General features: G+C 32.1%; 3 protein-coding genes and 2 pseudogenes across 6 annotated transcripts; 1 reads left to right on the top strand and 4 right to left on the bottom strand.

Moving 5' to 3' along the window:
• Positions 1–288: 288 nt before the first annotated feature.
• LOC104744743 (agamous-like MADS-box protein AGL80 pseudogene) lies at positions 289–1,524 on the bottom strand (annotated as a pseudogene).
• Positions 1,525–5,927: 4,403 nt separating this feature from the next.
• Positions 5,928–7,221, bottom strand: LOC104744744 (agamous-like MADS-box protein AGL80 pseudogene; annotated as a pseudogene). Its single transcript, XR_015582470.1, has one exon. The product of XR_015582470.1 is annotated as an agamous-like MADS-box protein AGL80 pseudogene (transcript).
• A 963-nt stretch (positions 7,222–8,184) lies between these two features.
• On the top strand, positions 8,185–9,994 carry LOC104748036 (anaphase-promoting complex subunit 11). Of its 3 annotated transcripts, none has more exons than XM_019236443.2 (4): positions 8,185–8,391; positions 8,857–8,885; positions 9,304–9,422; positions 9,595–9,994. In XM_019236443.2, the coding sequence occupies exons 3-4, from the start codon at positions 9,365–9,367 to the stop codon at positions 9,708–9,710; spliced, it is 174 nt and encodes a 57-aa protein (XP_019091988.1). In that variant the 5' UTR covers positions 8,185–8,391; positions 8,857–8,885; positions 9,304–9,364; the 3' UTR covers positions 9,711–9,994. The 3 variants fall into 3 exon arrangements, with proteins under 3 accessions (XP_019091988.1, XP_087345071.1, XP_087345073.1); XM_087488945.1 differs by having other exon boundaries at positions 8,238–8,391; positions 8,857–9,182; XM_087488947.1 differs by lacking the exon at positions 8,857–8,885 and having other exon boundaries at positions 8,240–8,409.
• A 426-nt stretch (positions 9,995–10,420) lies between these two features.
• Positions 10,421–11,191, bottom strand: LOC109129024 (hydrophobic protein RCI2A). Its single transcript, XM_019236441.2, has 3 exons — positions 11,009–11,191; positions 10,812–10,917; positions 10,421–10,597 (listed from the first exon to the last, which is right to left on the bottom strand). The coding sequence occupies exons 1-2, from the start codon at positions 11,087–11,089 to the stop codon at positions 10,834–10,836; spliced, it is 165 nt and encodes a 54-aa protein (XP_019091986.1). The 5' UTR covers positions 11,090–11,191; the 3' UTR covers positions 10,421–10,597; positions 10,812–10,833.
• A 1,278-nt stretch (positions 11,192–12,469) lies between these two features.
• LOC109129023 (hydrophobic protein RCI2B) lies at positions 12,470–13,434 on the bottom strand. The gene is made up of 3 exons (XM_019236439.2): positions 13,271–13,434; positions 13,010–13,136; positions 12,470–12,609 (listed from the first exon to the last, which is right to left on the bottom strand). Exons 1-2 carry the CDS (start codon positions 13,349–13,351, stop codon positions 13,053–13,055), a joined length of 165 nt encoding a protein of 54 aa, XP_019091984.1. The 5' UTR covers positions 13,352–13,434; the 3' UTR covers positions 12,470–12,609; positions 13,010–13,052.
• Positions 13,435–13,911: the final 477 nt, after the last annotated feature.

The raw sequence follows: 13,911 nt of genomic DNA on the forward strand, positions 1-13,911 counted from the left end.
TAATTGAATTAAAACAATAATAATATTATATATTTAAATGTATTATGAATATATATTTTCAAATTCTTTTATTTATTAAGTTTCTAAGCTAAAAAAAGTTTTCGTCGTGTTTTCAAAACGAAAACGGAATTTCCATATTTTTCCAAACAGAGATTTCTAGGAATATCCAGATATAATGTGTTTTTGTGACTTGTTTACGTGTTTCCAAAAGTTTCTGTTTCTGAAACGTTTTGGAAACAGAAAACGGATTTATAAAAAAGTTATCATGCAACATAGGTAGGCAGACAGTAAAAACGAATATCACGAAATCTTTATCAAAAAATAAAAACGAGGATATCACAAGTCCAATAACACTGAAAAGTGAAAACCCATAGTCATCACAAAATATAATAAAACGATAATAAAAAGAACATTTGAAGATAATTATTTGTTTTGCTTACTAGAACTTGAAATACACTCAGCCACTCTTAAAGTCTAATAAGACCACATAGAAAGGAAATACTAACGAAACCATGTATTATTGGTAGGACTTGGATTGGTAACGGGGATCGTGCTGCTTGTAGTAGCGACGGTTGAAACAGTGGACGAATCACCAAGGATCTGTTGATCATGCTGGTGTTGGGGTTGGTGGTTATCATCCATCAATAGAAAACCCCTTTGCTGATCAGCATCTGCATAGTTCAATGGTTCAGGCTGGTGGTGCGTCATCCCCATAAACCATTGTTGTTGGTTCTGATTATAGTTCTGATTTAGGTTTAAATTAAAACTTGGAGGCTGCTCATAGAGTCCAACATGTGGAGATGACGGATAACGAAATTGTTGGTGTTGTTGTTGAAGAGGGTTTAGAAAAGCTGCCAATGGTGAAGAGGAAGAACCCGCCTGATCATTAGTTGTGGTGGTTGGTGGGGTTGTAGACGGCATGATCTCCATTGATCCAGTCCTTTCAAAAGTAGTCGTCCCGACCGCACCTGCAGCATTGGAAGACTCGCCGATCTCCATGCTAGAGTAGCTTGTATAATCTCAAGCAACCTGCGATCATCTTTGAGATATTGATCAATCAAATAACCTAAATCATTAAGATCCGTGATATTCATATGAAAACTTCCCATGTTTCCTTTCAAACACTGGATCATGACTTCGGTCATCTCTAGCTCCCGGTTATCTTTTCTTACCCTCCTGAAATTATTGGACGCTTTCGCAATCCTTTGTCTGAGGAAGGCTTCTTGGTCCACCATCTTCTTTTGTTGGTCCATTTCAGGAAGCGTCCTGAACTCTGAGACTATCCTCTGGACACCGGAGTTTGATGGCCACACTTCGGGGTTGGAATCGTACGGACTGTAGATGATGGCACATGCATTGATACCACACAAAGTGGAGAGCTCATTCACTTTCTTCAGCAACCCTTTCTTTCTTTTCTTGAAAGTTGCTTTCCTCGATGCATCGTTGGTAATGAAAGCAAGCTTTGCTTTCTTTCTCGTCATCAAAGCTTGCTCTCTCTTTGTTATTTTTTTTTTTGTTGTGTTTGTTTTTGTTTTGTTTTGAGTTAGCGGATGAGCGTGTTATACTTATATAGTGAGGAAGAGGCGTGTTCTCTTTTGCCTCTCATATACTCTTATGAGCTTATCATACTGCTAGTCATAAAATTCGTAAGATTTGTTTTCAAAATTGGGTCAAAGATTCTTTCTCAATATTAGATTACAGCTAGTCATAATAAAATTCGTAAGATTTGTTTTCAATATTAGATTCATTTTATTGGATACTTTGACTGTGGATTATTGACCACAAACGAAAAACATTACAGAGATAAATTATAGTTTTATATTATATAGCTTGTTAGGTTAAGAAATTTAAAATGCCTATTGTTTGTGAAATGTAGATATTTATCAATATTTGGAGTGGTGATGACGGATAATATAGAATTAGCTAGTATCGCGTGCTACAGCACGAATGTGATATTTTTCATTTAAATTAAAAGTTCTTAAATTGATTTAGGATTAAAATTTTAAATTATATAATGTTAATCTTTTCCATAAAAATTAGATAAATGTGTACAGATTATTGCATGTATATAGCCTTAACATATCTATTTTGGAACGAAATATACGTCTCATCCCGTCTCACCTCATCATGTGTCGTGCCGTTAGAAAATTTATGTGCCATAACCGCTTTCTTTTAAATAGTTATCTGTTTGGGCAAATTTTAACCAATTCGTATGTGAACAGTTCTACCGAATGAACAGCTCTCGAACAGTCCCTGAATTCGTATATATGTAGAATCTAGAGGGAGAAATTCCACAAGGAAAGGAGAAAACCCTAAAACCTTCTAAGAAATAATGACGAAGAATCAATGGCTATGGCCATAGACACGCCCATGGATTCTACATATCTATGTCAAGATTTCCGAAAACCCTTCTTTCATATGTGTTATAGGATTCTAATATATTATTGTTACAAACTCTGTAAACAAAAAAGGCTCATGAATAAAAGGTTTCTTTGCATTCATTCCGTAGAACTGTTCACATACGAATTGGTTAAAATTTGCCCAAACATTATTCATTAGACAATGTGTATTAAAAAAGTTTAGCTAAGAAGGTTAGTTAAAATACAATAATTCTTCATTTAAATATTTAATTTATATTTAATAGAAATCATAATTCTCAACAAAAACTCTCAAAATATTTTTAAAATACTCATGTTTTAAAGTAGTTACTTACATGTTACATAGTCAACCATATTCTCTCTCAAACAATGGCGACTCTGAGAGCGATTCACTTCGCCTCCCAGATATCTGTAGGAGAGATATGATGGCAATTTCGATCCATGTTTTTGACCATTAATTCATTGTTGATGATGATTTCTCTGGATTCTATCATCTGTCCATTTTTGTTCCTCGAGTTCTCTCGAGGCAACTGTTCCGTCTCTCAAAGTAGAGTTTGCTTTCTCCGACGACAACATATTTGTCTCTGATGCCATATCATCAAGGAGGAATTTGATTGCCTAAAGAAAGATTTGGAGTTATAAGATAGTTTCAACCGTTTTTCCTCCGATTTGAAGTTTTTTCTTCTTCCGGTGATTCCTCTGTTTCTTCACCAAGGTACACCGGCAACGTTTGGTGGCTTCTATCTATTGATCACAGTTTCTAACGGTTCGAATGCTCTTCTTTTAACAGATTTGCTGTGGAAAAAACGTCCATAGAAACCACCATGGAATAAGAGACAAATTGGATACGGTGATGTTGTGATGTTAAACGTCTACATATCAAAGTTTTATCAACTTTGGGGAATGGCATACTCGATTTATTAGATCAGGTTCATTCCATTAAGCATTGGCCACGGTGGTTATTATTTTTGGTGAAGGAATCAATGCTTTGGTTTATTCTTCAGAATACGTTATGAATTAAAGGGACGTTTGGTTAAGAAAATGTAAACGCCAAAGTTGGCCTGGATAAAGTATATGTGGCGAGTATTTTGGGGTTTCATAAGGGTGATAGCTAAAGATCAAAATCTCTTCAGAGTATGGATGAATACAGCGAATATGTTTTCAATGTCATGGAGAAGACAAGTTTCAGAATCAAGTCTAACAACATTCAAGTTCAGTTTATTAATCAAGGTTATGCTAAAAGCATTTTGGAGTTTCATCAAAAAGATGATAGCCATTTACAAGTGTATGAGAGAGAGACTTAACAGATGTTATCTGTTTGCCCGTAAGGCTTTCGTTTGGAAAGCAGGGTTATATCCACTCTTTCTTCCAAATTGGGTTTAATTTCATTTATTTGTGATAACGGTTGTATTTGATTTGTTTCAGTTTTGTGTAAATTCTTTATGATAATATATAATTAATTTGCCGTTAAAAAAAAAAGTCAACCATTCTCTTATAGGTCCGTGAAAATTATAATTTGATTACCCAGTGGACTACACGTAAATTTAATTGAGTTAATATATTTTAGCAGAAATTAATGTGTAAATATGATTTGAAATGTAACATGAAATCATTGTGAATTCATAAATGTATTTATATAAAATAATGTATAAGTATATAATGTTATGGAGTGATTTTATATAAAATATTTTTAATTTCTGAATGTCAAATGTTTTTCTTTTTGAAGTCATAAGCTCATATTTCTTTTTATTTGTCTTTTGTAAATATAATTGGTTTACAAACATCAAATAACGTTGATTTTTTTTGGTCAAAGTGGTATAGTTCTATTAATCACTTTTATACGTTAAAATTTTTTTCTTGCACGTTAGAATGTATAATGACCCATACTATATCGTAATTAAATAATTTATATCAAATATTTATATAATTATCCAGAACTATTATAATTAAAATACTGTTTACACATTCTTACAACTTAACTATTTAGTCCATATCATTTGTCCCAATTATACGTTAGATTTCTAACGTATTTTTGTAATATATTATTCTATTTAGATGCCTTTGTTTATTTGTATATTATCATTAAATTGCATATATTTAGAGGTCACAAAGTAGTTCCTTAGGTTATCCAAAATTTATTTCAACCTTATTTATAGTGAAAATCATTTGAGTATAGTGTTTTCATTATTCGAATTATCCATTTGTAGCAAACATCTACTATATCTTGTCATAATACCATAAATAGACTGAACTTTAATCAATTACATATTCTTCTATGAAACTACTTGTATAATCATTTTCCCGATGATATTTAAGTGTATATTTTTAATAAAAAATATGATTATCATATATGATGTTTTTATTGTTTTGTCTTAGTTTCAATTTCTAAGATTAGATCAAGATGAAAGCTTCAAGTTCTTTATTGCGGCTTATATCTAAAATAATTCCACATGTGAAATATAATCAGACTACTAAAATAAAAATTATATTTACGGAAATTATAGATTACACTTTTTTATTATAAAAACCCTTGTATTCTTTTTTTTTGTTAAAAGCACTCTTGTATTCTTGTCCTCTATCTTTGTGACTTTTTTTTTTTTTGTTAAAAGCACTCTTGTATTCTTGTCCTCTATCTTTGTGACTATACTTATTTTATTTACGTATCATTCAGACAAATAATTATGATTTTGATAATTCTCGGAACTAAGATTATAATTTTGCTCCAAATTTTTTTTTTACTGTCAAAAATGAAATTAGGAAACAATCATATATTATCAAAGTAGGAACATTCAAATTTGATTCTTAAAGTATCCAAATCAATACAAAATATATAAAACGACTTGATCATTTATTAACACAATAGAGGTTTAAAAAAATATGGAAAATTTACCTTTCCATTAAAACTTTTTTACCAATAGAAAAAAAATTAAAGCAGTGTTTTTGAATAAATTATTTTATAAGATGAAAAATGTGAGACGATCTATGTTTATATAGAATTGAGTATTTACTTTTTTTAGAATTAATAATTAAATGTACATTTTCCTTAATCGATTTTCTATTTTTTGTTGAATTAATAACTTAAAATTAAAAATAAATAAACAATATTATAATTTCGAATTTTATGAAATATATAATCTCATTATAATTATTATTTTTTAAAACGTTTTAATTTTTGTAATTTTTTATAGTTATCTTTTTACATTATTAATATTGTTTAAACAATTTTTTTTTTGTCATAGATCAAATCTCTCCTATTAAATATTAACTTTTACACATGTCAAAATTTCAAATTAATAACTTGACACATGTTAAAATTTTGTTAATGGCTAATTTTCAAAATCCAACTTTATATAATAAGATGATTAAGAAAATAAAAGGATAAGATTAGTATACAATAGAGTTACATACAAATTCTATCATCTTGGGTAAAGTTTATAATATCTAATAGTGTAATTCTAAGGACGAATAGTTTTTTGGTGAATTTTTTTATCAAGCTCATATTTGAGGCAAAATAAAAGGAAACACTAATCAAACTTAGTGGACACACAGTAAAAACGAGAATATCACAAAATCTTTTTATTTTTTAAACGAATATATCACAAAATAAAGACCACAACACTGAAAACCCATAATCATCACAAAATATAATAATGATAATAATAAAACAACCCCATATAAAATTGTTATGCAAGTTTATTACAACCGTAAAGAACATTTGAATATAATTATTGATATGCTTACTAGGACTTGAAACCCACTCTTAAACTCTGGTAAAACCACATAGAAAGGAAATACTAACGAAACCATGTATTATTGGTAGGACTTGGATTGGTAACGGGGATCGTGCTGCTTGAAGTAACGACGGTAGTTGAAACAGTGGACGAACCACCAAGGATCTGTTGATCATGCTGGTGTTGGGGTTGGTGGTTGTTATCATCCATAAATAGAAAACCCCTTTGCTCATCATCAGCTGCATAGTTCAATGGTTCAGGCTGGTGGTGCGTCATCTCCATAAACCATTGTTGTTGGTTCTGACTATAGTTCTGATTTAGGTTTAAATTCAAACTTGGAGATTGCTCATAGAGTCCAACATGCGGAGATGAGGGATAACGAAATTGTTGGTGTTGTTGTTGTTGAAGAGGGTTTAGAAAAGCTGCCAATGGTGAAGAGGAAGAACCCGCCTGATCATTAGGTGTGGTGGTTGGTGGGGTTGTAGACGCCATGATCTCCATTGATCCAGTCCTTTCAAAGGTAGTCCCGACCGCACCAGCAGCATTGGAAGACTCGCCGACCTCCATGCCAGAGCTCTGTAAAATCTCAAACCTGCGATTAATATCTTTGAGATATTGTTCAATCAAAAAACCTAAATCATTAAGATCCATGATATTCATATGAAACATTCCCATGTTTCCTATCAAACACTGGAACATGACTTCGGTCATCTCTAGCTCCCGGTTATCTTTTCTTTGTCTCCTCAAATGATCGGACGCTTTGGCAATCCTTTGTCTGAGAAAGGTTTCTTGGTCCACCATCTTCTTTTGTTGGTCCATTTCTGGAAGCGTCCTGAACTCTGAGACTATCCTCTGCACACCGGAATTTGATGGCCACACTTCGGGGTTGGAATCGTACGGACTGTAGATGATGGCACATGCACTGATACCACACAAAGTGGAGAGCTCATTCACTTTCTTCATCAACCCTTTCTTTCTTTTCTTGAAAGTTGCTTTCCTCGATGAATCGTTGGTAATGAAAGCAAGTTTTACTTTCTTTCTCGTCATTGGAAACTTATTCTCTCTTTTTTGTTTTTCTTTTTGTGTGTGTTTGTTTTGTTTTGAGTTAGCGGATGAGTTGTTATACTTATATAGTGATGAAGAGGTACAAACATGTGTCTCTCCTTAAATATTAGATTACAGCTAGTCATAAAATTATTAAGTGCAGCGAATAAAGCTGTATTATAGACTTTGCAAACGTATTCTTGTATAAACATAAATATTTTGTGAATATTTGTGATAAATTCCTAAGATTTCTTTTCATAATTTGGGTCAAAGATTCTTTCTCAATACGTATCTGGAATTACTCGTTTTATTGGATACTTTGACTGTGGATTATTGACTTGTAAATTAACGAACGAAAACATTACAGAGATAAAATATAGCTTGTTAGGTTAATAAATTTAAACTGCCTAGTGTTTGTGAAATGTAGATATTTATCAATATTTGGAGACGTGATGGAAAAATAATAGGGAATTCGAATAATTACGTCAAGAAGTTCTGAACCTGCATATAGTGAATGCGACTTTGTAAAATTATAAAACAATAATGTATTAATGTTTCAACCGGAGGCAACTATTGTATTTTTTTTTTTTTATGATGTATCTATGTAGATATACATTATACATGCGTATTTGATAGATTTTAAATTTGATGATGTGTAAATCTTATCAAACACCGTTTTTAGACACTACCATTTTATTTTCTTCTAAATATATGCATATACAGAATATACATGCATGCATATACAGAATATACATGCATGTATGACGACATGTAAGTGTATTTCACATGTAGATTACACTAGGTTTTGTAACTTAAGACATTCACTGAATTATTGACAAGTTGTAAAATCTTTTCAAGATATATTTCCTTTTGTTTTTCATATGGACTAACATTTGAATATTCATGTGTTTTAAAATAAATCCCCTACTCGATTCTGTATTTTGTAAAATAAGAGTATTTCAAGATTAATAAAAATAATATTTAAAAGCCTCTTCAGATTTGGGCTGCTAATCTAAAAACAATTTGAAGCCCAATTTGTTTCGGCCCACATAATCAGTGGAACACGTCCGTCGACACTTTTCCTACATTCGTTTCGTCTTTGCTCTTCCCAAGTCCGATCCTCGCCGGTGCCACTACAATCCTTCTTTCCCGGTGAAGAATTTTACTATTTCGATTGCATCGTTCGGTTAGAACATCAACCTTCACGATTCATTCGGAGAAAGTTTCAGACTTTGAAGGTAATGTGTTCGGATTTTGTATTTTTTGGTTCCGGTTTGAGATTAATTAGTTCTTGAGAAAATTACGTTCCTTGGCACTTAATTATTCTGCGTTTCACACTGATATATCGTTCTGGGTTTAGGTTGGTCTCTGGTTTCTACTTCGATTAGTTTGAGTTTGTGGAGTTCACCGATCGAAATTTGATTTTTGCATACCAGTTGTTCGATAAAATGCCTCACAGAAAGAATATTCAATTCGTATATTTCATATTTGTCTTATGGCTTCAGTGGTTTTTTTAATGATCTCAATGCTTAACTTTTCGAGTAATTCGTGTATTAGTGTGTTGCACATAAGACTTATACCTTCAGCTTTTGTTGTCTTTTGTAAGATTTGCCTTCTGAGTGTCTTAATTTTTACCGTCTGTAAACCATCTTAAGGCTTATAAAAGGGTTTATGAAACTGATTGAAGATTTTTGTTTATACAGGAGGAAGGCCATGAAAGTCAAGATTTTGCGTATCCTTTTTTTTGCTTTATCTTTTTTTAGCTCTCTGTTGGAAAATTTATTTTAGGCTGCGTTAGGTTGCAGGTTAAGTGATGATAGAGTCAGTCACCCCAGGACTTTTGATAGTGATCATCTAATATAGTAGACTGATGATCCTTTATGATCGGGGTTACTGATGTTTATTAACTAGACTTAGTTTGTTCAAACTGCCTGCATTGTTTGATTTGTTGCACAAGTTAAGGAAGAAATTGAAATTGTTGCACTTGACTTTCTATGCTACTTCTGTCCTGCATACCATAAAAAACAGAGTAAGTTCCTTGTCCCTTTACCTTATGCATTATTCTCTTATACAACAACCTCAGCTCCAACATATGAGCTTTTACAATGCTGAGTTGCTCGTCTTTAACTAATTGGTTCTCCTGTGGATAGATGGCATGCAGTTGCTTCATGGACATGGGATGCACAAGACGAAACATGTGGGATATGTCGGATGGCTTTTGATGGTTGTTGTCCTGATTGCAAACTTCCTGGAGATGATTGCCCTCTAAGTAAAGTTCTCTGCTTTCATGTCTTCACTTTATTAATTGTTGCTTCGAACACACACTCCCTTTTTCATGCTTACCGAGAACATAGCTAAGCTGGTTTATTTACTTATGGTAATAGAAACCAAAAAAACAAAACTGCGTGTCTTACACCTTAATTGTTTTGGTGTTAGGGCAGTTTGGGGAGCTTGCAACCACGCATTTCATCTTCACTGTATATTGAAATGGGTGAATTCGCAGACGAGTCAAGCTCATTGCCCAATGTGCCGAAGAGAATGGCAGTTCAAAGAGTAAGCAAATTGTAAGGAGCATTATAGTCTTGAGCTCTCATCATGGTGGATGCTTTGGAATGATCTCTTGAAGTTGTATTTGGACCATTAGCTTTTGAGCTTTAATCATTGCTCAAAGGCAAGAGAGATTTGGGATTATTTTTGGAGCTTGGGGTTAGTTTGATTGATTGGAACATTCAGAGATGAAGCAACTTGGTGTAAGCTTCATCATTTATGATGTTTGTTTGTGTAGTTAGTTATTTTGTGTCATATCGCATTTGAATTTGTTAATATTTTGCTTGATTCTTATTTTCCATTAGTTTATCGAAACGGAAAACATTGATGAATCGACTCGTCGCCGACGAGTCGGTTATCTGCGGTTTGGTTTCTTTCCAGACTCGCCACATATACTGTATGATCAATCGTGTGTAGTCTATTGAATTAATTTGATTATATTTGAATAAGATATAGTATGAGCCGACATATCAAAATTGAGTTTTTTTTTTTTTTTTTTTTTGTATATGTGATAACAACCGGTGGGTGAATGAAGTGTTTCTCGTGGATATCGCTAATGGTGCCAAGCAATGGGGCCAATTTATTGGTGACGAAATGATGCGTGTGGCCATGTATTTCTGTAACGTATAAGGTTTTTTTAGTGGTGGTCCAAAGGCAACATAAATTCCCAATCTTTTTTCGTAATTAAGAAAAAAAACAGAAGCTCGAATAAGCAAATTCTTCACACAAAGCTCTCTTGTTTTATAAATTATAATATTAACACAACATTATATAACAAAGCAAACACAAACAACACTGATGATTAATTACTTAGAAAAAAAACATAAAAACTCTGATGAAAGAAACGATGAATCAGTCACAAACGAAGAGACGGAGAACACGACGAAACAGCTGTTCCTACACAACAATAACGACAAAAGTAAAGTAAAAAGATTGGTCAGAAAATTCTCATAATCTTATCTTAACAGTACACATTTATCAATCTTTTACTCTCTTTTGGTGTCAGACCAATATCTTATTTTAATTTAGAATAATAATAATTAATTTCCTAATAAAGCAAAACTATATCAAAATGATCAAACATTAAAAGAGATCAGTAAAGAGAGCTTACAAGGAGAGGGATGGTTGGTAAATCATTTGGTGAGGACATAAATAGCGTAGATGATCCCAGGAATATATCCAAGCAGCGTCAAAACCAAACATATCCAAAACTCAACCTGCAACCAAAAATATTAGCATAAGATTAATTCTTAATTAAATTAAAAAGTCAGTCCAAAATTATACTAAGAAGAAAAGATAGATAATTACCCCGCAACCAAATCTGAGAAAGACTCCAAGAGGAGGCAAGAGGACAGCGATAATAATATCAACAAAAGTAGCTGTACTCATTTTTTTATATAAGCTCTTTCAAGATTCTGAGATTATATTATTAAAAAGCTTCAAAGTGTGTTTTCTTCTTCTTCTTCTTTACTCTTTCCTTCAATGTATATCTCTCACATTTATATATATATAGGACTTAACTTTTTAGATATTTTTGAGCCACGTATTATTATTTTCCCTTATTTTTATTTGTTTGCCTTCATCTTTAAGCTAAACTAATAAAGAATTTGTTTTTCTTTTTCTTTTTGACTATATAAACAAGGCAATATGGATATTTTTTGGGGACAAACTTGGCATTTTTGCAAGATATGTTCCTAATCTTTCCTGGATTACCTACCATTTAAGAGCATCCATTGCGTGTTGAAAGAGTGTATGGAATAATAGCATTTTTTTAATTATTATTGTTACGTTGCTATGTTTGCCTTTGCCCTATCAGTCTTTCTTTGCGCGTCACGGTCAGGACTCGTGTGATACCGACGAGAATACATGTATCAACAAAGAGTCAACTTCTTATTATATAGTACATCAAAACCCCAGTTACGTCATTACATGAGTTTGTAACCGACTACAATTTATTAGAAAGTTAAAACACTTACATTAGTCGATAATTCACGTATGTTTTGTTTGGATAACAAGACTCATCTAGACCAAAATCTGATCCAATTCATCTCCGACGTATGTTTTTTTAGTGGATATAAAGCGTAACATCTGTCGACCGACTAAACAAACCGAAGCAACATAAAAAAAAACATATGAATCCGAAGAACGATTAAATTGACACCATACGTCCATACCCGATCTTTTACAATGCAACCTACACATACTTGCAGTAACTCAGTAAATATATATTTTGTTACAAACAAAAGTACAGATGTAAAACCAAAAAAACAAAGGTTAGAAGGCAAATAACGAGGTCTTTTTTGTTTGAACAACATTCCTAGAGCTTTTTCTAAGGCTAAACACACTCGTTATTTGCCTCTTAACCATTTTTATGCTTTGTATCCGTCTCCGATTAAAGTATTCATGTATAGCTACTCAACATAATTATTTTTATTTTCCACTTTGTTCATGCACTAGTATTTTCCAAAATTCAAAAGGTCTATTACTGGTTCATGTCAACGATTAGATGACAAAAACGTGTAGATCAAAATTTGGTTACGAACAACCGGTGGGGATGAATCTGTTGTATTTCTCATGGACCACGTGAGTTTTAATATGGTGCATATTTGTTGGTGATGAGATGAGAGACATGTGACCATACGTATATGGTTTTATATAAAGTTGGGTTTTAAATTGGGTTTAAAATTTTGAATGGTGGTCCCAAATCCAAAACTCCCCATTGTAACGTTTTATCTAATTATATAACGTAAAAAAAACAAGTTCCTCATATAGAACCAACGATTTCTTCTTCATATCAGCAGAAATTATACAATAATACAAATACAACCAACAATAATTAATTTACTCATAACATAAAATAATTGAAGAATCAGTCCCAAAGAGAGAACAAGACGAAACAGCTGTTCCACCTACACACAATAACAACAAAAGCAAAGTTAAACTTTGGTCAGAAAAATTCCTTGTACTAATATAGATCGAAAGGAAGAAAAAACAAACTCACAATGTTATTTCAACTAGTTTTCTAATCGATCCTAGCACGTATTCATTCGATAGTTTTGGAAGATGTTACAAAGTGAATAGTTATATCAGTATCTAACTAACTTCTTATCAGGGTGAGGTTAGTCTTCGTAGCTAAGAAATTGGTTCACCTAACATATATATACACATAGTTTCTTTGTGTAAAACATATATAACTCAACTAAATCAAAGATATTTCTTCTTAAGAACACTTGTTCTATGGCGATCACAAGTACGCATCGATCTATGTTATATTATATCAACATGTATTGAGGGAGAGAGAAAGCTTACAAGGAAACAGAGGGAAAGAACAGAGGAGAGAGATCAAATCTCTCTACTTGGTGATGATGTAAAGAGCGTAAAGAATCCCGGGAAGATAACCAAACAGCGTCAAAATCAAACATATCCAAAACTCAACCTGCAAGAAGCAAAAGAAATTGTCAAAAAAAAAAAAAAAAAAATTCGAGTAATTTATAAGTTTTAAAAACCACTCTTTCTAATGAAAAGAAATAGTAAAATTGAAGATAAAAAATCTAACTAAAGTATGCGTACCTTGCAACCAAATTTGAGAAAGACACCGAGAGGAGGCAAAAGTATGGCCAGAAGAATCTCTACGAAAGTGGCTGTAGTCATCTTGAAGCTCTTGAAATTGATAAGAAAACTTTGATGGTTTATCTCTTTTGATGACTTTGGACTCTTTACTCTCTCCCCTGATATGTCTGCCTATATATATAATAGGACGCGAGTACTTCAGAGATATTTTATGAGCCAAGCGGCTTTAGCCACGTGGTCCTTATTCTGTGATTTTCCCCTTTCTATAGGGGTAATAGTTTTTTATTTATTACTAGTAGGAAGCCGTCCGAGACAAATGTTAGTTTGATGAACTTTTATTTTTACTTTTTAGTCTTTTTTTTATATTTAATTTTGATAAAATGAAAACTAAAAAGTGAAAGAGAAAAATAAATAAATATGAACAAACTTTAAAGATTAAATAAAGAAGAAATTGAATTAATTAGAGTTAATTAGAAAATGATATGGTTATAATTATAAATTAGTTTGAAAGTAGGTTAGTGCAAGTAAAAGTAAGGATTTATTTTTTTTTACAATTTTTTTTTGGTTAATTTTTATTTACACAATGTATTTTTTTTTTGTTATTTATTTATTTTAATTAAAATATAGAATAAATATCTATG

This window comes from Camelina sativa, chromosome 15 (genome assembly GCF_030686135.1).
Source record: "Camelina sativa cultivar CO46 ecotype springtype chromosome 15, ASM3068613v1".
NCBI classification, from domain to species: domain Eukaryota; kingdom Viridiplantae; phylum Streptophyta; class Magnoliopsida; order Brassicales; family Brassicaceae; genus Camelina; species Camelina sativa.